Source organism: Herpailurus yagouaroundi, unplaced genomic scaffold (assembly GCF_014898765.1).
Source record: "Herpailurus yagouaroundi ecotype Mexico unplaced genomic scaffold, PumYag 191, whole genome shotgun sequence".
NCBI classification, from domain to species: domain Eukaryota; kingdom Metazoa; phylum Chordata; class Mammalia; order Carnivora; family Felidae; genus Herpailurus; species Herpailurus yagouaroundi.
In genome coordinates, this window is record NW_024412422.1 from 10016005 (window position 1) to 10039584 (window position 23580).

Genomic DNA, 23580 nt, shown 5'->3' on the forward strand with positions numbered 1-23580 from the left:
CACTGGTCCAGACACCGATCCGTTTGGGGGTTGGTTACTCCCCCTTGCATTCCTCCACGCCTTTTGCTAATTCCTGCATCTGTCCATCCCTTCGCCCACCGATCCTTTTGTTTTCCACTCATCTGTTTGTTCATTTGTGCCTTCCCTTAACGCGCATTGGCCCAGTGCGCTTTCGAGGGCTCCACACTGAGTGCTCACTCAGAACGCACATACCCACGTGATAACCCCAGCCAGGTGAGCATTGGTGCCCCCATTTTAAAAAGGAGGGCACTGAGGTTTTGCTCCCAGTCACTGCTTCATGTCTCCCAAAGCTCTAGGCGATCCCCGAGAGCCAGGCTCCACGGGACCCCGCGTGAAACAGAGAGAAGGCAAGGTCCGGGCTGCAGGACTTCTCAGAGGCTTTAGCCTGCTCTGCGCCTCGGGACTACAGTGGAGGGATTGTTTTGCTGGGTTCACTTGGCACACCTGTGGGAAGGCTGTGCGCTCGACTGCTCCTCAACCGTGGGCAGGTCCCTTCAGCCTCCCTACGTCCCGGGGGGGCCCCATCTCGAAAACGAAGGTGCCGCTAACCCATGACCCACCCGCCCCCTCACACAGAGCTGCAGGGAGGATTCGGCAAGAACAGCCACAGAGCCCAGGGTCTGGGTTGGGCTCCAGGGCCGGGAGGCAGACAGACTTCATTTCAAGGCCCAGCTGCCCAGCTTGCCAGCTCTGTGACTGTGGCCAGGTGACTCAACAGCCCTGGCTTCGGCTTTCTCATCTCCAAAATGGGCACCAGCAAAGCCCAGCTGATTCCTTGGCCCCTTCCTGAGGCGGTCCGACAGGCATCTCAGACTCAGCTCTGCTGGAGCGGGGCTCTGATCTCTCCCCGCCCTGCATCTGCTCCCCACGAAGTGCTCCTCCTGGCAGCTGCCGACAGCGCTGTGCTCCCGGCCGCCCCCGAACGCGGACTCATCCCTGACTTATCTCGCACCTCACATCCAGGAAAGCCAGTCACCTCCTCCGCCTTCAGACAAACCCCACACCCGGCCACCTCTCCTCCCTGCTTTGATTCTACCAGGTCTAGACCGTTGGGTCTCTCCTGCCTGACTGGTGCAGCAGACTCACCACTGGTCTCTGCTTCTCCCTTTGCCATCTGCAGTCTGTTCCCCCACATGGCAGCCAGCGGGATCTTGTTCAGTGCAAATCGGATTACATCTCTCTCCTGCTCAAAATCCTCTCAGGGCTCCCCCCCACCCTCGCTTGGAGTAAAAGCCAAAGTCATCGCCATGACCCGCAAAGTCCCACGTTGTCTACAAAGCTCCTACCAAGCCCCGTGAGGCCACGACGTCCCGTCTTCCTCTCTGACGTATCACCCACCACCTCCCTCTCTCTCACTCCACTCCAGCTACCCTGGCCTCCTTGTCATTCCCCCAGGGCCCCGAGCGCTATCCGGCCCCGGGGCTTTGTGTCTGCTGTTCCGTCCACCTGGAATCTGACTCAGTGCGTCCCAGGTGTTCTCACAGTTTCCTTCCTTTCAGGTCTCTGCTCGGATGTCACCTCTTCAGGAAGGCTTTCCCAGACCACCTTCCGAACACGTCTGGTTGCTTTCTTTCTCTTCCTAGTACTCGGCACTGCCTAATATCGTCTCTTCCCACTAGGCTGTCAGCCCAAGAGGTCAGGGATCTTAGTCGACTGCTTTGCTCACTGCTGTATCCCTGGCGAGCACTGAGCCTGGCAGGCAGTAGGCCCTCACAACATGGAGGGCATTTCCACCGCTAACGGGCGCAATTCCAAGGTGCCTGGCCCGGGGATCTACAACCAGATCGGCGGGGATCCCCCGTGGACCTTCCTGAGGACCCCCACGTCCCCCTGCCTTGTTCAGGCTTCCCTCTCCTGAGCTGTCCGAGGGATCCTCTATCAGAACCCAAGGGCTGTGGACTACCCCTGCCCGGTCAGACCCTGAGAGCTGGGGAAATCGAGGCACAGAGTTGTAGGCATTGACGTGAGGGTGATGTCCCTGGACGCCTGTATTGGTCAAGCCAATCATAGGAAAACCTCCCCCCCGGGGCCTCTCGGGCTGCCTCATTCTGATGCCTGATTTATCTTCTTAATCGAGCGCGTGCATATTGATTTTTTTTCCCCAGACAATGGTGTTCCTCTAGGACAGGCCTGAGAGGGGTTGTAGGAAACCTTTCCGGATCCTGCTCCTGCTCTGCTCCTGATTGAGGGCTCACGACAGATGATCTTCGGGTCTGATGGGCCTGAGGCACCACCGTTAGCCTCCTGGGAGGGTTGAGGCACCGCGCTGTAGCCCCTGGGACGGTAAAGGAAAGGATGGGAACTTGCTTTATTTAACCACCCCTGTGCGTCGTGACTTGAGCGGGGCAGGGTAGGGGCAGAGGTGGGAGGTGTAGAATTAAGTGGTTGAGAGAAACAACTCAGAAGTCTCACAGGCCTTTGCAGATCCTGGCTCCACACATAGCCTCAGTGTCCTCATCTGTGAAATGGGCGTATTAATACATGCGCCAAAGAATTACCGTAGGACAGAACAAGACAATGCCTGTCATAGGGGCTCAGCAGAGTGCTCGGCCACAGTAAGTGCTCGGCGAATGTTAACCGAGACGGCTGTTATTATTACATCACATGTTACCCCCATTCCCCCTCTCCCGGCCCTTGTTCCCTCGGTGAACTCCTATTCATCCAACAAAACCCTCCATGCGTCTACCTCCTCCCGGAAGCGCTTTTGTGTTTCAGCCGCTGGCACATGCAGCTGTACATCGCACACCTGTCCTTGCGCTGTCATTAATTCGTTTTTGTGCTTAATCTCCCTCGCCGGTTGATGACCCTCAGGAGGACAAGAACCAGGTCGGACCCACGCCTGTGTTCCCAGCGCCAGGCACAAAGCCCGGTGCAAAGGAGGCGTCTGCAACAGAAACAGGCAACCGACTTGGCACGAGTCAGGGAAAGAGGAGGAGAGAGGCTGGTTTTAACGGAGGGGGAGCGGAGGCTTCAGGAGCCAAAGCGCACCCGGGGTCCCCGGGGAAGTGGGGGCGGGGGGGACAGGGTTCCAGAGGCCAGTGTCGGCCAGCTCTGCAACAAAGGACTCCGACGGGCCCTCCCAGCAGGTCAGGACCAGCCAGCCCAGGCGTCCCTCTCTCCAGGGCTCTATTTACAAGGTATCGATTTTCCCGCCTGTTTACTGGTAGTTATTAAAGGCTGCGTCCCTGGAGTCCTTTTCAAACGAGATTGGAACCTGGAGAGCGGGAGTAATTAGGGCAGTTGCTGTCCTCCCCGCCGGGCCCTGCACCCTGCGGCACCCGCTGCAGCCCGCCCGCCCACCCGTCCACCTCGGGCTCCGGCTGGCCGCGGAGCAGGCCGAGGGGGGCCGGCTGGTTCCCCAGTGACCCGTCTGGGCCGCGATCTTCAGATTTCCAAGGGAGCCGGAGCGCTTCTCCTGCCCCGCGAGCGGCTTCGGCCTAGATTTTTGGCCAGAAGCACGGGTCTAAGATGGGGCCCGAGGTTCTCCAGCCTGGGAAACCGGGGGCCTGGAGGCATAGCGGGGCCTTCTCGAGCAGACCGCTCCCCTCTTGGGTCTCCAGGGCGCCCAGCTGTGCCGGCCACGAGGGTCTGTGCCCCCGTGGCAGTTTAGGAAACTGTGTCAAGCGTGGACCATTTCTAGGCCTGTTTCTGTGTGTCTGCTTTGGTTACCTGTCCCCCAAACTCCGCTTCGTTTCTTAACAATGTTCGATTGAGGGGCGCCTGGGGGACTCAGTCGGTTGAGCGTCTGATTTCGGCTCAGGTCATGATCTCGCATCCGTGGGTTTGAGCCCGGCTTCGGGCTCTGGGCTGACGGCTCAGAGCCTGGAGCCTGCTTCGGATTCTGCGTCTCCCTCTCTCTCTGGCCCTCCCCTGCTCACGCTCTATCTGTCTCTCTCTCTCTCAAAAAAAAAAAAATGAATAAACATTAAAAAAAGAAATTAAGGGGCGCCTGGGTGGCGCAGTCGGTTAAGCGTCCGACTTCAGCCAGGTCACGATCTCGCGGTCCGTGAGTTCGAGCCCCGCGTCGGGCTCTGGGCTGATGGCTCGGAGCCTGGAGCCTGTTTCCGATTCTGTGTCTCCCTCTCTCTCTCTGCCCCTCCCCCGTTCATGCTCTGTCTCTCTCTATCCCCAAAAAATAAATAAACGTTGGAAAAAAAAATTAAAAAAAGAAATTCAAAAAAGAATGTCTGGTTGAAAAATTGCAGTCTTGTTCCAGCTGAACTGAGGGGAAAAGGGGCCTTGGCCAAGTGTCAGCTGGAGGATTGTGGGAGCTAAACGCACTGAGACCGGGCGTGGGGGCGGCCACGGCCACTGCGGCCCATAAGCAGCTCATGCCTGGGACAGAGGCCACGAAAGAGATGGAAACACAGAGCAGAGCGAGAGACAAGGGGGAAAGAGACACAGAGAGACAGAGAGAGAGAGAGAGACACATGCCCAGAGAGACTGCCGCAGGGAGATCAAGATCGACACGGGAAATGCTGAGGCGGTGAGAAGCCGGGGGTGGGGGTGGGGGCAGAGAGGGAGGCCAAGGGTGAGAGGCGTAAAGAAACAAAACCCCACACCTAGACAGTGAGACAGTCAGGGAGAGTCAGGGGAGACCAGAGACAGGGGAGAGCAGGGAGCGGAGAGGATGGGGGCAGACGGTAGCTACAGCCAGAATGACAGAGCTAGCATTTATTGAGCACCCACTGTATGCCGGATGCCGTGCCCAGCACTTTCCTTCACTAACTCATTTTCTCCCTCCTTCCAGGGAGGGACCGGGAATTATTCCTGTTTTACAGATGAGGCAACGGAGGCCCAGAGCAGTGAAACCCCTGGAGGGCCGGGACTGATGTTCCATTCGTGAAGTAATAGAATGGCCAGGTTGCACCGGTTCTCAGGGGTTCAACTCAGCCCCGGCCTAGGATACCTCCAGCGATGGGGAACTCACTACCTTACCTCAGCTTCACTCACTGTCTTTAGCTGTGTGAGGTTTCTGCCCCAAGAACGTGGTACTGATCTGACCCCCTTCTTGGAGGTGGGCCGTGCGGGCATCTCAGCACCCAGCGTTTGGCATTAAGAAGCAGCTGACTCTGTGGAGAGAAGGGAGGGCCCCATGCCCTCCTGCCTGCCTCTCAGACTCCAGAGGGTTCCTCCCTGGACTGGGCCAGCCCCAAGGCCCAGCAGGGAACCCCTCCCTGGGGCGGGGGCCGGGGGGGGGGGAGTGGAGGTGGCTTCCCGGAGGGAAGTGATCTCAGGGTGGGGGCACCCAGACCCCCACGGGAAGGAGGGCTCGGTGGGAGAGGGAGGTAGCCATGGGACTTCCTGTCCGGCAGAGGGAGTCCTGCCCCAGGCTGAGGCCTGAGATCAGGGGTTGGGCAGTGGGTTGAGCCTGAGTTGAGCACCCACTGGCTGCCAGGCCCCAGTGAGGGACTTTACTGACCCCTCCACCAACCCAGAAGTAATCCTAACACCCCTAGGACCCAGTCAGAGAACACAGTTGCATGGCCCAGGTTCACGTCAACTTGGGTAATCCTCATGACGGCCCCATGGGGTAGGGATTTTATTCCCCCGCGTTAGGGGTGAGGAAGCAGAGGCACCCAGTGGTTTAGGACCTTGCCCGAGATTCCATGCAAGCGAGTGGTCTAGCCAGACCCACACCCTGACCCCCATCGCCGCCGCCTTTACTGCCCTGCTCCCACCAGCCCATTTTCCAGAGGAGGAGACTGACGCACGGAGGCTGGGCACGGCACGGGGAGGAGGCTCCAGCCTGCCATTTGACCTTCCAGGATGGAGGTCCTCTCCCTGGGCCCTCCCTGACGGTCCCCACGGCTGGCCAACTCCCTCTGACAGGGAGCAGCAAGAACACCCGATTTATCCAGCTCCTGTGCTGGCGGTTTCCGTGCACGCCCCGTCGTCTCCACGGCAGCCCCAGGGCTTTCGAGCGCTCCGATTAGCCCCCCCTTGGAAGATGGCGAGACTCAGGCTCCCTGGGAAGACAAGGAGGCGTGGCTGGGGCACAGGCCTGGCTGGGATTTGAACCCCCGGCAGGCAGGGGCCCAGGGCGCCCCGCCCCTCCCCTCCCACGCTGTGATCGATAATCCCGCCGTGTTCTGTTTCCCTTCAAACTCTCCCCGGGGACTCGTCAGGCTCAGCCGTGGCCCATTAGCGGTTTCGGCACGTTTGAAGCTGGCCCAGGCTCCCCGGGGTGGGCCGGCAGCCAGGCCAGGGCAATGGAGAGGAGAGGGGAGGGGTGAGGAAGGCCGAGGGGCCGCGTGGCACTCAGGCTACCGCCTGCGAATCGATTTCGAAAGGCCCTCGTCCCAGAGGCTGCTGGCAGCTGGATGTGTCCGCGTTATGGGCCGCGTGCGGGGCCTCTCGGTCACCCGGCTTCTAGCACACTGGTGTTCAGACCCCCTGATACAGCAACAAGAGCTGCATGCGGGGAAACGAGGGGACAGGGAACGGAAGGAGCAGTCCCCCGAGGCTCTCCTTCCTCGTCTCCTTCCTAACCTCGTAGAGGTTACTACGGCAGTAACCTCTGCCCCGTGTCCCAGCTTGCGCCCTCTGCACCCTGCAACGCATTCTCACGTGGCAGCCAGAGCCAAACTCAAGTCTGACCGCATCACTCTTCTGCTCAGCACCCATCAATAGCTCCCTAGTGCCCTTAGGAATCAGTCTAAGCTCTTCAGCTCATCTCTGACCCATCACAAGCTGTCTGTGCCATCTCACGCTCTCGCCACACCCAACTTCCAGTTCTTTTCTGAGCATGTTGTGCGTGGCTGTGCCTCCGAGTATTTGCACGTGCCATTTCCTCTGTCTGGAATGTCCTTCGATTCCCCCAGCCCATTTTCCCCCCTGCCAGTTCAGCGCAAGCACTGTCCTCCTGGGATCTTCCCTGCCATACTGAGGGAGAATCACACCCTTCTTGGGGCTCCCACGGCACCTTGCAACTGCAGTACCCCCATTAAAGCACGTAGCTCGCTGAAATATTGAGACTGCGTTCCCTCCAGCCTGGGCACCTCTCAGAAGCTGGGCTGGCTTTCAGCCACCTTAGCATCCCCTGATAGCCGGGAACACACGCATAGGCCCTTGGAAAATGCTAGCTGCGGGAAGCAAGGGAGGACCGAATAAATACACACGAGTGAACCTAACTGAATGCTAGAAACGACTAGCCTGAAGATTGCAAGTTAGTGGTGGATGTGTTTGTTGTGGTCGGCATGCTATTTACATTGAAAAAAAAAAAAAAAAAAAAAAAGACAAAAATGACCCGCCTTTGAAAACTGGGGTAGACTCACTCAAGTCTGGGTTTCAAACAACATCCCAAAATATCCAAAGATGTGGCCAGAGGGACTGGCCTCCTTGGCAACCGTTAGCAGAAACTGAGTCACGGTCACCGCATTCATGCTTTGTAGTATTTATTGAACACCTACTGTGTACCAAGCACTAGGGAACAGCGGTTGGAAACCTTTGCCTTCCCAGCCACTGCACACACTTTTACTAGCTGCCTGGACTCTGTAAGCATCAGAATTTTCAGCCACTGTCAAGAAGGGGGAACTGGATCCCAGAGAGAGACAGGGACTTGGCCCATATCACCTAGAAATCAGAGCCCAGACCCTTCTCTTACTTCCACGGTACCGGGTGACTCACGCGTTGGCATGAATGAACCTTCGTTCCCTAGAACAGAGGCGCCTAGGAGGGCCCCATAATGGTGTGGTTCCAGGTAAGCCGTATGCTTCCTCTGGAGTGTCCTGCTTGCAGCTGGAGGCAGAGGGGACAAAGGCCTGTCACCGGGAGAAGAGGTGGCCGTGCTGCAGCTGCTGGCAGGACTGTCCTGGCCGCCAGCGCTGCCTCCTTTGATTGCCTTGTCCTTTGTTCTGCATTTCAGGGCACTCAGCTCCGGGGCCGGGTGCCAGACTCCCTCCCATACCCTGTCATCGGCCTGCTATTACTGCCTGGGCAGGTGGAGGTGGCAGCCTGGAGCCACTCCAGAGCCCAGAGAGGGAGAGGAGCTTGGCCAGGGGAGCAGAGCAAGGACACAGCCACAAAGGATCCAGAGGAGACTGAGCCCCCAGCCTGGTAGCTCCTGGGGCCCCAAGGTCAGGAACAGCCCCACATCCTGGGACCTCCGTGGTGCCTGGCCTCCTGCGTCACACCAGACAGAGAAGGGCCTTGAGGAAGAGGGTTTGTCTGTCCTGTTTACTGCTGCATCCTTAGGGCCTAGGACAGTGCCTGGCACATAGTAGGTGCTCATGACATTCCTACTGCATGAATGAAGGAATTAATACTGACCGCAATCCCATGTGATAGGTACTGGTGTCGGGGCCCACATTCCAGAGGAGAAAGGGAGGCTCAGGGAGAAAGTGCAGCTTACCCAAAGTCACAAGCCTGCACCCCACCCCCGCTCCCAACATCAGACAGCTGCTGGGAAGGGAACCTGGAGCCCGGGCCTCACCCGCAAGGCTCCCTGAGGCAGCCAGTTCCAGGTTTGGGGCCCCACGTCCTCAGCCGGCATCAGCCAGGGGCAGCCAGGGGCTGGTGGGGGTATCTGTGTCAATCAGGAGGCTGTCCTGGGAGGGGCTACCTGGGGTGTGATGCGGGAGTAGTGGGAGGGGAGGCCCTGGGAGACACAGACGTTGGGGGAGGGGAGGCTGGGAGGGCCCGGGCACGCTCCACACCCTGAGAACTCCACCCTGGGAAGGAGAACTAGTGACCCCACCGTCCACGGCCTGAGTGGGCACCGCTGCTGTGACCAGTCCTACCCCATCACCTCCCCACCCCGACCCTTCCTTATTACCTTCCAATCGCGTGTTCTATCACCTCCCCACTAGAACTCCCATGCCTCCCCCCTCACTGCTTATCAGCTTCTTCCCACCCTCCATCACGGCCAACGGAGCCCCTGTCATCCCCACCCCCTCCCCTCCCCAGGACCCAGGACGGCCACCGGCCACCGTTACCCTCCCTGAGGGCTTCATCAAAGCCCCGCCCCACCTTACTGGTAATAGAACAGCGCCAATCGGTCTCATCCCCTCCCCCGCCACAGCGCTCATCACCTCCCTCACCTCTGGGTTAGACTCCACAGCTCCCTTGGAAAGAGGAGGCTGGGGGGTTGGGAGAAAGCAGGGAAGGATGGAGAGGGGTGAAGGAGGAGCAGGGGACAGGAGAAGAGAGAGAAGGGGGCCGGCTGTGAGCGGGATCCCACCCAGGATCCCGGGGACAACCCCCCACAGGCCTGGGCAAGGCGCTGGTGGCGCTGTCCAAGGTGCTAGGGCCGCCCGGCCTCGCATGGGGTGGGCGCCGCAGGCCTGGATCTGAATGTCCCTCCGTCTCTTCCGAGCTCTGGCAGGAGGCTCCCCACCCTCTGAGCCTCAGCTTTGCTGTGTGTAAAATGGGGTGACGCCCCCTGGCTGGGTGGAGGGAGCCCGATGGACTGCAAGGATATGCTTGCATCAGCCACCCTCCCCGCCCCAGCCCCAGCAGGCTTCAGCTCTGGCCTCCAAGGGCCCATGATTAACGAGGCTGGTCCTTCAGCATGGCTCTGGGTCCCCTGGGGCCCGCCCGCTAAAGGGCAGCAGCTGGCAGCCTGGCGATGCCCAGTGGGACCCAAGAGGCCTCCTTTACCCCTCCGCTCTTCCAGCACAGCCTCCCTCCTCCCCCCAGGCCTGAGGCTTCCTCCAGGACCTTCCTGATGCAGCTCCCTCCACCTGGAAGTGCTCCTCAAACAATACAGACTCTTGGAGGACTCCTCCTCAAGGAAGTCCTCGCTCTCAGAGCCCCCAGGCACACGCTGCCCGAGTCACTGGCCCAAGGCAACCCGCACCTCTCCTATGAAGCATGTAACCCTCTGTCCTACTTGAGTGATAACTACGTCCAAAGTAATATTCTTCCTGCTCTTACCTATATTATCTCATTTAATCCTCACGCCAGCCCTCTCAGGTAGGCACTATTGTTACTCCCCCCCTTACAGAGGAGGGAACTGAGGCTCCCAGAGGTTAAGAGGTTTGCCCAGGGTCACCAAGCTAGCAAGGGGCCAGCCTGCACTTCAGCTCTACATATCCGAGTCAGAGGGTTCGACCGCTATTCCCATGCTATGTGTCTGCCTCCGCCTTTGCAAAGCTCTGAAACCAGTCTGGCAAGGGTCCTGTCTCTCTCTCTCTCTCTCTCTGCCCCTCTCCTGCTCACTCACGTGCACGTGTGTGCATGCTCTCTCTCGAAATAAAGAAATAAACTTAAAAAGAAAAAAAAGCAGCTCCTGAAGCCAGGTGTGAATGTGGGCAGTGTGACAGGTGGTAATGACAGACACCCATGAACAGATTAGCTGGACCTGCTGCTGCCATGGGATGGACGGGCCCCCCCCCCCCCCAACATACATCATCCTTCTGGCCTCTGCTGGTCGGCCCCGCCACAAGAGCCCCCCCCCCACACACACACATATTGGCTGGGAGAGGGTCCCCAGGGGTCCTGTGACTAGGGAGCTGGTGCTGGAGGCCTCTGGGGTTCCATAGGCCGTTCCGACAACAAGCCCCAGCAGAGCTCTGGAGGGAGAAGGGGGAGGGGACTCTGTCAGCCCAGCACCGAAGGTCACCTTGTTCTCCATCCCTGAGACCCATCCGAGAGGCCTGGGTTCCACGCTGGGGCTGGCTGGCTGTGTGACCTCGGGCCCGCCTTCTCTGGGCCTCAGTCTCTCCATTGACAATAGCCTGCCTAAGAGCCTGATTTCTGGCGGTGCTTGCCCTGGTGATGGCAGCTTCCCTCTCTGGGCAGCCCCACTGGTTTCCCACAGCCTAAGAATGTCCTCAGATAGGACATCCACATGAGGGCAGTGACCAGGGCTGAGTGGAGCCCAAGCTACCCAGAGAAGGAATGATGTGGGCTTGGTACCAATCAGCCAGAAAGCTGGCCTGTCCCTCTATCCCCTGCCATGGAGGTCCAGGGAGGAATCTGGAAGTTAGCTGGGAAGCGGCTAAGTCATATCTCTGTCCAGCTGTGGGGACTGGGTGGAAACTCTGGGGTCGGGGTGAGCTGTCACCCCGACAGCAGGCTGGGGGCCAACGAACCTTCAGGGAAGCTGTGGCCTTGCCAGGGGGGCAGCAAGCGGTTCCCAAATTATCTCCCGGCTGCTGGCGGGAGCCGACCCCGGATGGCTCCCGGGTCCAGCTCTGCCACCGGATGCTGCAACCACCTGGGCGAGCCCACTGACCTTGGCTTCGCATTTGTGAATGCCTGGTTTGCCTGTGGCAGGGGGCAGCTCAACACAGAGGAAGATGAGGAAAGCTGGGGGACACGGCACGCGATACAGCAAGAAGGTCAACATATTGCAGAGCACACGCCTATGAAGAGGGCGCCCGCCTTGTGCTTTGCCTGACTCTGGCTCTCCCTTCCAGCCTTGCGCCTGGGATGCCACAGTGAGGGCTCGAACATCACGTGGCCCAGGGTCACAGCATTCCCCCCCACACGTGGGCTTGGACCTGCAGGGCTTCAAAGGGAACCTCACCTCCCGCGGGGAGTGATGAAAACAGACCGGCAGGAAAGAGGTGAGGGGGCACCGGCTGAACAAACAGCAGCCCCCACGGGACCGGGCCTGGCCTCTCTCCTGTGGTCCAAGCCTCACACCTGGGCTTCCTTCCGCCGGCTGCGCGACAGGCACAGAGACAGGGCGTTTGGGCGTCGGTGGTAGACAAGCGGGTCGCTGCCGTGTGCGTGGGTGTGCCCACGCATACGCACCTTGGCCCACACCGCGAGGCGTGTATTTCAGTAGAGGCTCTGACGGGTGTGGCAGGGCTGTGTTACCCCATGGGCAGGTTGAGAGCACAACAGGGCAGGGGTTGGCGGGGTTGGTGAACGGTAGGCTGTGGGCCAAATCTGCCCATCGCCTGCGTTTGCACAGCTCGAGAGCTAAGAGTGGGTTCTACACTTGTCAATCGTTGGGGGGGGGGGGGAGACGAAAGAATATTTCATGACTTGTGAACATTATACAAATTCCAGTGTTAGGGTGCCTAACGAGTTTCGTTAGAACGCGGCCACAGTTGCTCATTTGCTGACTGTCTGTGACTGCTTTTCTATCGCCAAGGGAGAGGGTGGTGCTTACAACACAGATAGTATGGCCCGCAAAGGCTAAGATATTTACTGCCTGACCTTGTCAGAAAGCCCATCGGCTCCAGTGTTAGGGCACTGGCAAAGCTGAGGCACACTGCCCCTTCCCTCCCCCCAAAATTAAAGTTCGGCTTCAGGGAGCTTATCAAGAATTTTACGATTAGAAAATCTAGATAGAAGCTGTGTTCATTTCAGTACATGTATGTGAGCTTTGGGTTTTATAGCTTTATAGTGTTTTGCGCGTGTGTGATGGTGGGAGTGGGGTGGGGAAGAGAGAGAGAGAGAGAGAGAGAGAGAGTGCATGCGAGGGAGAATCATAATCTTTTCCAAGATTTAGGACCTCCTACCCACTTCTTGTGCATCTATCGTATCTAGTACACGCGAGGCACATGGCGGGGGATTAGTCAACGTTTGTGGGATAAAAAAATAGGCTTCGTTCTCTCCATCAACCCAAATGAGTGATGCTCTCACTCATTTCACAGATGGAAAGTGAGGCCTAGAGAGCTGAGGACACCTGCTTGGGGCTCTTTCCTGGGCCATCAACAGTGAGGACAAGATGTCCTTTCTTGACTTGTGTTACTTCTGGGAGAAGTGGGGAACACAGAATAACGTGTCTGGTGGGGAGGCATTTTGCCCCTCCCTCCAGCGGCTTTCCACAACCAAGGTGCCCCCCTCCACCCCACAGGTTTCCAGGCCTTCCTCCCTTACTGGGGGGTCTTGGCAGGCTCCCAGGAGCCTGCTGAGGGATGAGTGGTTTTTTTCCCTTTTCTGGCAAACAGGGGGTAGGTGTGGGTGAACAGCCCTGGGGAGGAGGCGTGGGGAAGTAGCTGAAGCTGAACTTCTGGGGGATTCAGCAAAGCTGAACCAAAAACGGGCTGCCATTGAGACTAAGGGGCCCGCTGAAAGGGGGAATGGAGGGAGTTTGGGGAGCTAGGGGCCCAAGTGGGGGTGCTGGGATTAGGAAAGGAAAGGGGCCTGAAACAGCGGGCCAAGGACCAGGGGGCCAACGTGGCAGCCTTGGGTGGGGTTATCCCTGCCTCCAAGTGCCCGTCCCCACCCCCAGCCAGGCCCTGGAAAATTTCCACACCCAGAGCTGGCTCTGAACCTGCAGAAAGCCAAACACCAAGCCAAGGAGAAAACGCACTTCCTCCTGATGTCAGACCCCTGCCCTCCAGCAGAGAAGGTTAGAGGATAAAGCAGATGAATAGGGCAGGGAACGCCTAGCATTTCTCACTTCTCCATCTGGGGCTCAGCGCCTCTCTGGAAGAATGGGCATGAGGGTTAATGGTGATTTTCTCCACCGTCAGGAGAAAATTCAAAGCCCTTTTCACGGCTGTCCAGGCTCTGCTTCAACCTCGGCTTGCACCACTTCTCCCTCACTTACTGCACTCTTAACACAGCGGACTTGAATGTACTCAGCTTCTTCCTGCCACAGGGCCTTTGCACGCACGGCTCCCTCAGCCTGGAACACTGCCCCACTCACTCATTCTTCATATTTCCGTTCAAACATCACTTCCTGAGGTTAATCTTCTGTCACCCACCCCCGTACACCGGGTTCACCTCATGTTCTCAGACCTGCAACCAGTTATCTGTGCGTTACGTGACTGCTTGCTCCCTGGGACCTCCGGTGTAGGTCCTCCAGTGAACCTCTGCCCAGGACCCGGTCTGTCTTGGTCCATGCGTTTTTCTAGTGCTTGGCACAGGGTCTGACGCCCAGCGAGATCAATAAGTGATTGTATGACAGCATGAACGAATGCCTGGCACCACCAGTGACCACACTCAGTGCCTGGAGCTGTGGAATCACAGATGTGCCGAAACCACGTATTAGGAATTCATCTGCGTCTCCACACTCGGTTAGCACCACTCTGTTAGCACCAAGCGATGTTCTAGTGCGTAGCTGCCCACTAGAACTTTCTGTGATAATGACGGTGCTCTGGACCTATGCTGTCTGTCCAATATGGTAGCTCTGAGACGCACGTGGCCATGGAGCACTTGAGATGCGGCTGGTGGGACTGAGGAACTGAATTTTAAAGTTTAATTTTAATTAGCATACATTTAAATAGCTGCATGTAGTTAGCGGCTACCATCTTGAACAGCTCTGGAGAGCAGGGAAGTGTCCTACTATCTCCGCGGCTGCTACGTGCGGTTCTGTCCAGCAGGGATTCGCAGGAACTCCCCCAAACCTCCCTCAGCCGGCCCTTGGGGTCAAAGGTGCTAAGGATTCTCTGGCAGCTTCCTTGAGGCAGGCACTCACCACCCCCCACTGCCCACCAAGCTTGTCGGAGACCAGCAAGCGACGACCCCCAGAGACCTCCACAGGGATGGCATGCTTCCAGAACATGAATGCTGAGCGTGGACCTCACCATTTTTGTCACTATCGTTACCTATCACACGACCACCAAGACGGCCACCAAGTCCACAGTCAATACTATCATTGGGATCGCCACCGACACTGTCTCCATCACGGCCACCTCACCCCCTCCCTCCATCATTACCAACCGCCCTCACACCCATCCCAACACCACCAACACCTGGAGCCAGTACAGGAAACCAGCCAAGAGTGTTGGCTCTGGAACTCAATTGCCTGGGCTTAAATCCCCGCTCTAAATTTTTAAATCACTTGGTTTCTGTGAGACTCAGTTTCTTCATCTGTAAAATGGGACTCCTAATAATAATAATAATAATAATAATAATAATAATAATAATTCAGTAGTATTAGGATCTGTGATTGTTGGGAGAGAATCCAATGAAGAAGTGCATGGAAAGCCCTTTCCCGGAGTGCTAAGCTTTTCTAGGTTCTGGGCTCAGTGAGCGCGATTTTACTCGATCCTCACACAGCTGTGGGAGACACTGACCCACCAATTTTACAGGCGAGGAAACCGAGGCTAAGAGAGGAGCTGGAGCTCAGCCAAGGCCCTACCACGCATAGAAGAGGCCGGACTGGAACCCAAGTCTTGAGCTGGACTAGGCGAGGCTATCCCTTTTTTGGGGGAGGTGAGCAAGGCTGGGTCAGCAGAGCAGCCTCCCAGGCTCCCTCCTCGGGGATGCCGCGGGGATTTTAGCATCCCACCACGAAAGGCGATGTTTCGTCACAGTGCTGGCGACCCTGTCCGTCTCGGCCTGGCCGGCCGGGTGGGTGGGGCGGGGTGGGGTGGGGTTGCTCACCTGTGTCCTGCCGAAACTGGTGCATGGACTGCAGGTCGATGATGTAGGGCACCAGCTGGGTATCCACCTGCCCCAGGACCACAGAACCACGGGCGTCCTCCTTGAGCACGTTCTCGATGTGGTGGCACACGGTGGCCGTGTAAGGCCGCCAGCGGCTGTGCTCATTTAGCCACTCCCACACCACCACCCGGGCCACATTCTGCGGTGGGAAGCCCAGCCCGTTCACGGGCATCATCACACCCTGGCCTGGCCTTGACATGGCCACTGCTGCAGCCGCAGGGGCCAGGACCCTGAAGGCCTCCTTGCGAACCCGGGGTCCTCTGTGAGGCCCAGAGGCCCCAGTTAAAGGAGCGTGGGGTGGGGTTCCAGGCCCCAAGGACCCCCGCCCCCAGCGCTGTCTCAGATAAAGGGTGCTGCTCTGGACAGCAAATGTCTTTTTCAGGATGGGGAAACGCTGCTCTAAATTCCCCGGTCCCCGGTCCCCGGGGCTCAGCAAAGACAGCGAGGCAGCCGCCCCTCCTCTAGGTCCAGTCTCTTTCCTGCAGGTCTCCAGTCACTTCTTCCCAGCCAGCCACGCAGGGCCTGTCACCCAGGAGGCCCGGGCCAGCCTGCTGGCTCTGCGGCGCCCAGCCGGCCCTCTGCGCTCCCGACTGCGTCCCAGACCCTGAGCCTGGCTCCTGCGGGGCTGCTCGCCTGGTCTCGGGTCCGCCCCTCCGACGGCTCCTGCTGAAGGGGGCGTCCCTGTCCCCCCTGTTCCTGCTTCACACGGCGTCCTGGTAGGCCTGGCTGGCCGAAGAACGCACCGGAGAGGGTGCGCCGCGGACCCCTGGCCCGCCGGCCCGGCTGCGGCTCCGGAGCTGGGCGGGGGGGACGAGGGGGGCGGGGGCCCGTGGGCACGCCCCACCCCACTCGTGCTCGCGACCTGCCGGGAGACAAGAAGGGGAGAGGGCCCTTTAAGAGGAGAGCGCAGCACCCCCTCCCCCTTCCCGGGAGAGCGATCGGCTGAGAACAATGGGGAACCGATGGGGGGGCTGGCAAGGGGGGCTTGAGGGGTCACCGCCCGCGTTCCCTCGGGGTCGGCCCGAAGGGAGGGCACGGGCCGCGGGCGCGATTTTCCGAGGCTCCGCGCCTGCCGCGCCCCCTCCTCAGCTCCCCGAGCGCGCCCCTCCCCCGGGGCCCGCGCCGGGGCCGGGATGCAGGGCGCGCGGGGATGCGCGGGGATGCAGGCGCGGCCCAGGGCCCCTCGGGGGTCGCGTCGCCTCGTAGGAGAAGCCCGGGAGCCGGATGGTCGCGGCTTCCCGCCCTGGGGGTACCAGCGTCCCCCTTCCCCAGCCCAGCCCTCCCCCGAGCGCGCGGCCGGCCCCCCGCAGGAGCCGGGGGTGGGGTCCGTAAGCGCCCCGCGCTCTCACCGCCTCTCCGCTGTGCTGCCTCCTTCTCCGCTGGCGCTTCAGCACCGCCGCCTCCTGGGCTCCCCCCGGAGTGGGAGGGAGCCGCGGTCCCGCCTCCGCGCCCTGTCCCTCCCAGGCCCCGCGGCCGCCGCACGCCGGGGCGCTGGGCTTTCCGCGCGGACAGACTACCCGGCCGACCGACGGACGCACGCGCCGGCTCTGGACGCCGGGATCCCGCGGGTGGGAGGTGGCCGCGGCGGAGCTCCGGGGAGGGGCGGGGAGGGGGCGGAGAAGGAGGAAGGGGAGGAGACAGGCCGGGCCCGAAGCGCCGCGGGCGCTGACAAGCGCATCCCGGGGAGGGGGGGGGGCAAATCCTTGGCTAGCCCCCCCCTCACTTTGGGACCCCAGGGGGTCTCCTGACCCCATGCTTGAAGCCAGGCTGGGAGAGGGAGGTGTCTGTGGGTCGCCTGCTTGAATCCTAGTCGCCTTCACGTTCCAACTGCCGAGTCCAGGGCCTGGCACCCAGTAGGTGCTCAATAAATGCTTGAATTAATGAATGCGATCTGCCTGAAGGAAGATCTTTGCACATTCTAGGGCATAGCTTTCTCTTCTCCTTCCAATATTCTGGGAGAGGGGAGCGGGGAGGGCTAACGAGGCCCATTGCAGAGCCGAATGGAATCTTTGCGGAATGGGAAGTGTACATACGGGAAGACTGAGGGCCAGAGAGGACAAGGAACACGGCCAGGATCACACAGCGGGTTCAAGCAGTGCCCAGACACCAACCCGGAACTGACTCTTCTTTCCGCACCGCATTAGCTGGTTCGGAGCTCACTTCCCCAAAACACCCACGGGCTCCGGGTGAGCCCCAAGGGGGGGTTAGGGGCCCCAGGCCGGGAGGCAGAGACCTTGGAGGGAGGTAAGATGAGGCCCTCCACCATCTCCTTCACAGATGTCTGCAGACAATAGGTGCTTCATAAATGCTGGGTGAAGGCTGGCTGGCTGGAAAGGAAGGCCAGCTCTCCTTCCTCTGTCAGGCTGGATGCAGCGGAGGACGCGCATTAGCGGCGAAGGGGGTGGACCACCCCTGTGGCCCGCGGGTGTTTAGATTAGGGAAGATAAAGGATGTGTCCGGGAACTCCAGCCGGGGGCGGCAGACCGGGGGGGGGGGGGGGCAGCGGCCTGTTTGGGAGCCTGCCCAGAGCGGCCCACACTCCTCTTCCTCCCCAGGGCTGATGGCGATAAACTAGGTGAGGTCAGGGGCCGGCTGCTCAGGGGCGCTTTCCCAGAATCAAAGGCCGGTTCCCCAGCCAGCTGGAGTGACCTCCCCTCCCCAGGCCCCTGCTCTGTCCTGCAGCCCAGTGTCTGTGGACTTTCCCAGATCGAGTCAGTGACTGTCTGCTTGGGCCTGCCATAGACTAAAGGGAAAAAGCTCTCTGTGAGGTGCTGATGATCCAGGAGGATCACTGGACTCTGGGATTTAGTCTAGGGTGGCTTTATGGGGGTCCATGAGGGCCCCCCCCCCCCCCCCCGTCACAGACCGACTGATGTGTCCGTGCCTTTTTCTGGGAAGCAGGGCTCTGGCTTTCAGAGAGTTTTCTCAAAAGAGCCTGTGACCCAAAAGATTCCGAGCTAGTGCTCAACAACCTTTCTGTTACAGAAGGGGATCTGGGGACCCCAGGGTGGGGAAGCAGCTAATTCAAGGTCATATGGAAATTTAGCAGCAAGTCAGTCGCATGACTCTGGGACTGTACAATGCTCTTTAAGATCTGATTGAATGCCACGTCCTCCGGGAAGCCTCTCCTGAACTCATCCTGTCTTCTTCTGTGTTCCTTTGCCCCTACCTTGATGTGACCAGTCTCTATCGCAATTAGCCACTTCAGTGCTGTCCCTGCTACAGGGAGACATCCATGAGCTCAGGGGCCGTGTCTGATTCGTCGTGTGTGGTGTGGCTGGTGCCCATTACGTAATGGTTAGCATTTATTGAGTGCCTATTATGTGTCTGGCACTTACATAATGCTAGTCTTCATAATTGCCCCACAAGGTAGGGAATATTGTCCTCCTGTTACAGATGGGGAAAAAAACCACCTCCTGAAGCTCAAAGAGGTTAAATGATCTGCCCAGGTTCCCACAGGAAAGAAGTGGCAGAGCTGGGGTTTGAACCCCAAATCCTTTTGCAACTCCCACAGCACCGCGCTGCCTCTGTGTTTGTTGAGTGACTAATGAATGGCATCCCGCTAAGGATCCGGTGCGGCACGGCCCTACTGGCCCCTCTCCGCTGGGCTGTGGACAACCCGAAAGTGCAAAAGCCCTGCTCCCAGGGAACCCTGGGAGAAAGGGATTTCAAGGAGGGGAAAGGAATTTGGCCTTCCGGGAGCCACCATCCACTGGGGAGGTGGCTCAGACACCAGTGGAGAAGCCAATAGGACAAAAGCAATTAATCACAAGCTCTTTCAGGAAAAAAAAAAAATTTGTACGTATGTATTACATCCCTCGAAAAAGCATTCCAGGGTTTTCTCTTCTGCGTGTTTTTGTCTTGCGTGCTCACGGCCACGTTCCCAGCCGAGGTCGCACAATGAGATCAAACTGAGGAGTTGGAGGATGTTATTCTGCCACTTTTCTAGATCTCCGGGTTGTACATCAAGTTTCAGGCCAATCGCACTTAGTTTAACCTGCGCATGAGGTTCACCACGTTTCCTCCTTCTGTGATAACTAGGATTTCAAGTTCTCCGACACAACCATGCTTCACCCTCACGGTTAGGAACCAGACGATGACTCTGGAGCATGGAAGGCAGGAACTTGTGCTTTGCCTTTCTTCTTCGCCTTGTTGGCGCTCTTGAGAGCACCATCCAGGATGTTCTTGCGCGCCGTTATGGTGGCACAGGAGGATGGCAGCTGGAGTTGAACTCAGTTTTTGTTCTCTCCGTCATCTGTTCACCCATTCACCCATCACTCTATCTATCGTCTATCTACTTATCTATCCCTCCATGCGTCCTATTCATCCATCATTTATACATTCATCCCTGCGAGTCTTCCTTCCTCCCTCCCTCCTTTCTTTCTTTCTTTCTTTCTTTCTTTCTTTCTTTCTTCCTTTCCTTCCTCCCTCCCTTCCTTCCTTCTTTCCTCCCTTCTTTCCTTCCTTCCTTCCTTCCTTCCTTCCTTCCTTCCTTCCTTCCTCCTATCCACCTGTAACTCTATCCATCTATCCACTCATCTATCTGTCCATGCATCTGTCCAAAAAATATTCGCCCCTGCCTATGGGGCAGACACTGGGCTATGTGCTAAGACACGGGAATAACCAAAACAGAATTGGTTCCTGCTCTCCTGCATCTCGGAGTCTAGGGCAAGACTGGGACATGAAGCAGAGAATCATACAAAGTGTGATCACAAAATTTTGCAAGAGCCATGAAGGACAAGTTCAGGATATCATGAGGGTCTCTCACAGGGGTTCTACCAGGTCTCAGGAGCCAGGGAGGGCTTCTCAAAGGAGGTGACATTTTCAGCTATTCCCTGAAAGATTCAGAGTCTTAGTGTGGTTAAGTGGGGTGGGAGGGGGAGCAGAGGGGACACGGCTGTGCCAAGGCCCAGAGGTTAGAAAGAGCTTAGTGTGGGTGGGTTGCGATGTTATTTTAGACCAACAAGGGTGAGCAAGAGGAAGTGGCAGGGCCATGATGGAGGGCCTTGTAAGCCCCAGCAGGGGGAATTATGGGAGGGGAAGCCCCACCCTCAGAAGCTCTGACTTAGGTGGCCTGGGGGCCCAGGCATCAGTAGTTTGGGCCAATGGTCGTTTCCCTGGACTCAGGGGATTGAAGCAGAGAGATGAATCAGCCTTTCTCCAGGAAATTAATAATAATAATAATAATAATAATAATATTCCAATAATATCTAATATTAGTCCTCAGATCTTGTTTTGGGCCATCCATCTGTTCAATCAGAAAATATGTATTGAGCACCTCCTATGTGCCAGACATGGTTCTAGGCACTGGGAAAAGAATAGTGAAAAAAGAGACAAAAATCCCTTCTGACATGGGGGTGCAGGTGGAGAGAGCTAGGACACAAACACACAAGTAAAATACATAGTATATCATGAAGTGTAACTACTATGGGGAAAGAGAAACCCCTCTTCACACCGCTGGTGGGGATGTGAGTGAGTGTGAAAGCAGTCTGCCTTTACCTTTCAGAGCTGAGCGTGTGCAAATCATAATTAGGACCCAGCCTCCTCCCGCGAAGTATGCACCCCGGGGAAATTCTTGCCCGTCTACAACAGGAAACACACGGCAGGATATTTCTAAGGCCTCTGTTCACGGTGGCCCAAACGGAGAAACCTCCAAGCGCCCGTGTGTGGGAGAGCAGACGAATAAATTCTCACAATGCACTATCACACGGCAGTCAAAATGAAGGGACCATCGCCCCACATCACGATATGAACGGATCTCTGAAACAGAACAGCCGGTGAAAAATGTCCCATCACATAAACGTGGTTTCCTTTTCATAAAGTTAAAAGCAACTCAAGTTCTCCACGCGTGTTTGCAATACTACATTATGAAAAGGAAACGCGGGAAGAATAAATATGGGATTCAGGGTGAGGATTTGGGTGGCGGGGTAGGACGCTGGGATGGGGGACGTGTGGTCAGATGTGGGTCGCCATCGAGATTCCAGTTTTTGTTTTGGGCGGTGAGTTCATGGGTGTTTGTTGCATTGTTAAAAAGGATCATTAAAAGCTGATGAGAGTGGGTTACGAAGTCTTCTTGGATTTCGTGAAACACTTCAGTTTCCCTCGGGTGATACCACATACACAGTGAGCAGCTGAGCCAGAGAAAGCCCAGGTCTGGTTGACCTTGAGGCCGTTGCGTCTGGGATAAGGGGTCTCGACCCATTTCCGTTGTGGTGTCCTCCCGTCTTTGGATAACCTGGGGCAGGTGACTCCTGGCCACCTTTCCCTCTTCTCCAGCCCCCGGGCAGTCTGGAGGCAGGGCGGGCACATTCCATCCACCAGTCACTGTGTCCCCAGCACAGAAGGAAGGGACCCAGAGGAAGAACGAGGTCAGAGTCAAGGGTGAGCGGTTTGTGGTGGGAGGGCGGTGCAGCTCTGGGGCTGGTCCATCGGGGAAGGGAGCAGGGAAGAAAGAGCTCTAACTTTCTCCAAGACTCTAGTGTTCTTGGTTTTTTGTTTTTTTTTTTTTACACCTCTCTAGAAACCGCCAGCTCCTTCTGTGGAGGAGAGAAGGGGAATGGCTACACAGCGCCCCCTGGTGGCCCGTTTTGGGCCGTTGCTCTCCTGCTGGAAGGACTCCCAGGGAATTCATTTTACCTGTTTTTAATGTATTATTATTGCGGTAAAAATGCACACCATAACATTTATAATCAATCATTTCTAAATTTTTTAAATGTTTATTTCTGAGGGAGACAGAGAGAGAGAGAGAGAGCAAGCATGAGCGGGAGAGGGGCAGAGAGAGAGAGAGAGAGAGAGAGAGAGGGAGATACAGAATCCGAGGCAGGCTCCAGGCTCCCAGCTGTCAGCACAGAGCCGGACGTGGGGCTCGAACCCATGAACCCCGAGATCATGACCTGAACCGAAGTCGGTTCGGGCCCTGGCAACCCCCACTGTACTTCCTGTCTCCACGATTGTGACTGTTCTAGATACTGTGGTACCGTATTTGTCCTTTCAAGACTGGCTTTTTATCACTTGGCATGAGGTCCTCAAGGTTCATCCCTGAGGTAGCCTATGTCAAACTTCCTTCCCTGTCAGGGCGGAAGAAGATTCCATTGTGTGTATACGTTGCCTTTGATGTATCGGTTGGGCTGGGGAGGAATCCTGGGGCAGCTTCTACCTCTGGGTCGTTGTGAATAAAGCTGCCCCGAGGGCAGGTGAGCCACTATCCCTGAGACCTGCTTTCAGTTCTTTCCAATATACACCCAGAAGTGAACTTGCTGGATCATTGGTGCTATGACTGAACTGTGCTCACCCCCCATCCCAGGTCATGTGTTGAATCTCTCACCCCCAAGGAGAACGTATTTGAGACGTGGCATACCTAAAAAGGGGGTACTCAAGGTTAAATGGGGCCATGGGGGTGGGATCCTCATCAGACAGGACTGGTGGACGTTTATAGAGAAAGAGGAAGAAACAGGGGCGCCTGGGGGGGGCTCAGTTGGTTAGTCGTCAAGACCGGCTCAGGTCCTGACCTCACAGTTCGCGGGTTCGAGCCCCGCGTCAGGCTCTGTGCTGACAGCTCGGAGCCTGGAGCCTGCTTCAGATTCTGTGTCTCCCTCTCTGCCCCTCCCCTGCTCACGCTCTGTCTCTCTCTCTTTCTCAAAAATAAATAAGAACGTTCCAAAACAGAGGAAGAAACGGGGTTCTGTTTCCTCCCCTGCCTTCAAGTGGAGGAAAGAACATGAGCGTACCCCGCGAGAAGGGGGCCATCTACAAGCCAGGGGGAGACCCCTCGCCAGGACCCGGCCACGCCGGCACCCCGGTCTCAGGCTTCCAGCCTCCAGGATGGCGAGATCAACGTCTGTCCTTTAAACCACCCAGCCTGTGGCATTTTCTTCTGGCGGCCTGGGCTGACCGATACGATACAGGGGTTCTGTCTTTAATTTTTCGGGGAGCTGCAGCTTCACCCGTCTTACATCCCCACCAACAGAGCACAAAGGTTCCCATTTCTCGGCACTCTCGCCAACAACACTTGCCATTTTGTGTCTTTCGGTTTTTTCCTTCTTAAAAAAATAACTTTGTAAAAATGCTTATTTATTTATGGAGAGAGAGAACAGGGGAGGGGCAGAGAGAGAGAGGGAGCGAGAGAGAGAGAATCCCAAGCAGGCTCCCTGCTGTAGCACTGAGCCTGATGTGGGGCTGGAACCCACAAACCGCGAGATCATGAGCTGAGCCGAAATCAAGAGTCGGACACTTAACCGACTGAGCCACCCAGGCGTCCCAGGG

At 57.5% G+C, this 23580-nt stretch overlaps 1 protein-coding gene across 1 annotated transcript in view; it reads right to left on the reverse strand.

Moving 5' to 3' along the window:
- The window catches only part of DTX1 (deltex E3 ubiquitin ligase 1), a 33537-nt gene extending 16670 nt beyond the window's left edge, over positions 1-16867 (reverse strand). The window contains exons 1-3 of the mRNA XM_040443467.1: positions 16668-16867; positions 15259-16180; positions 11201-11274 (exon numbers count right to left, since the gene is read on the reverse strand). Coding sequence (XP_040299401.1) covers positions 11201-11274; positions 15259-15517 — 333 coding nt within the window. The 5' untranslated portion in view covers positions 15518-16180; positions 16668-16867. The remainder of the gene's footprint in view (positions 1-11200; positions 11275-15258; positions 16181-16667) is intronic.
- Between the last annotated feature and the right edge of the window lie 6713 nt (positions 16868-23580).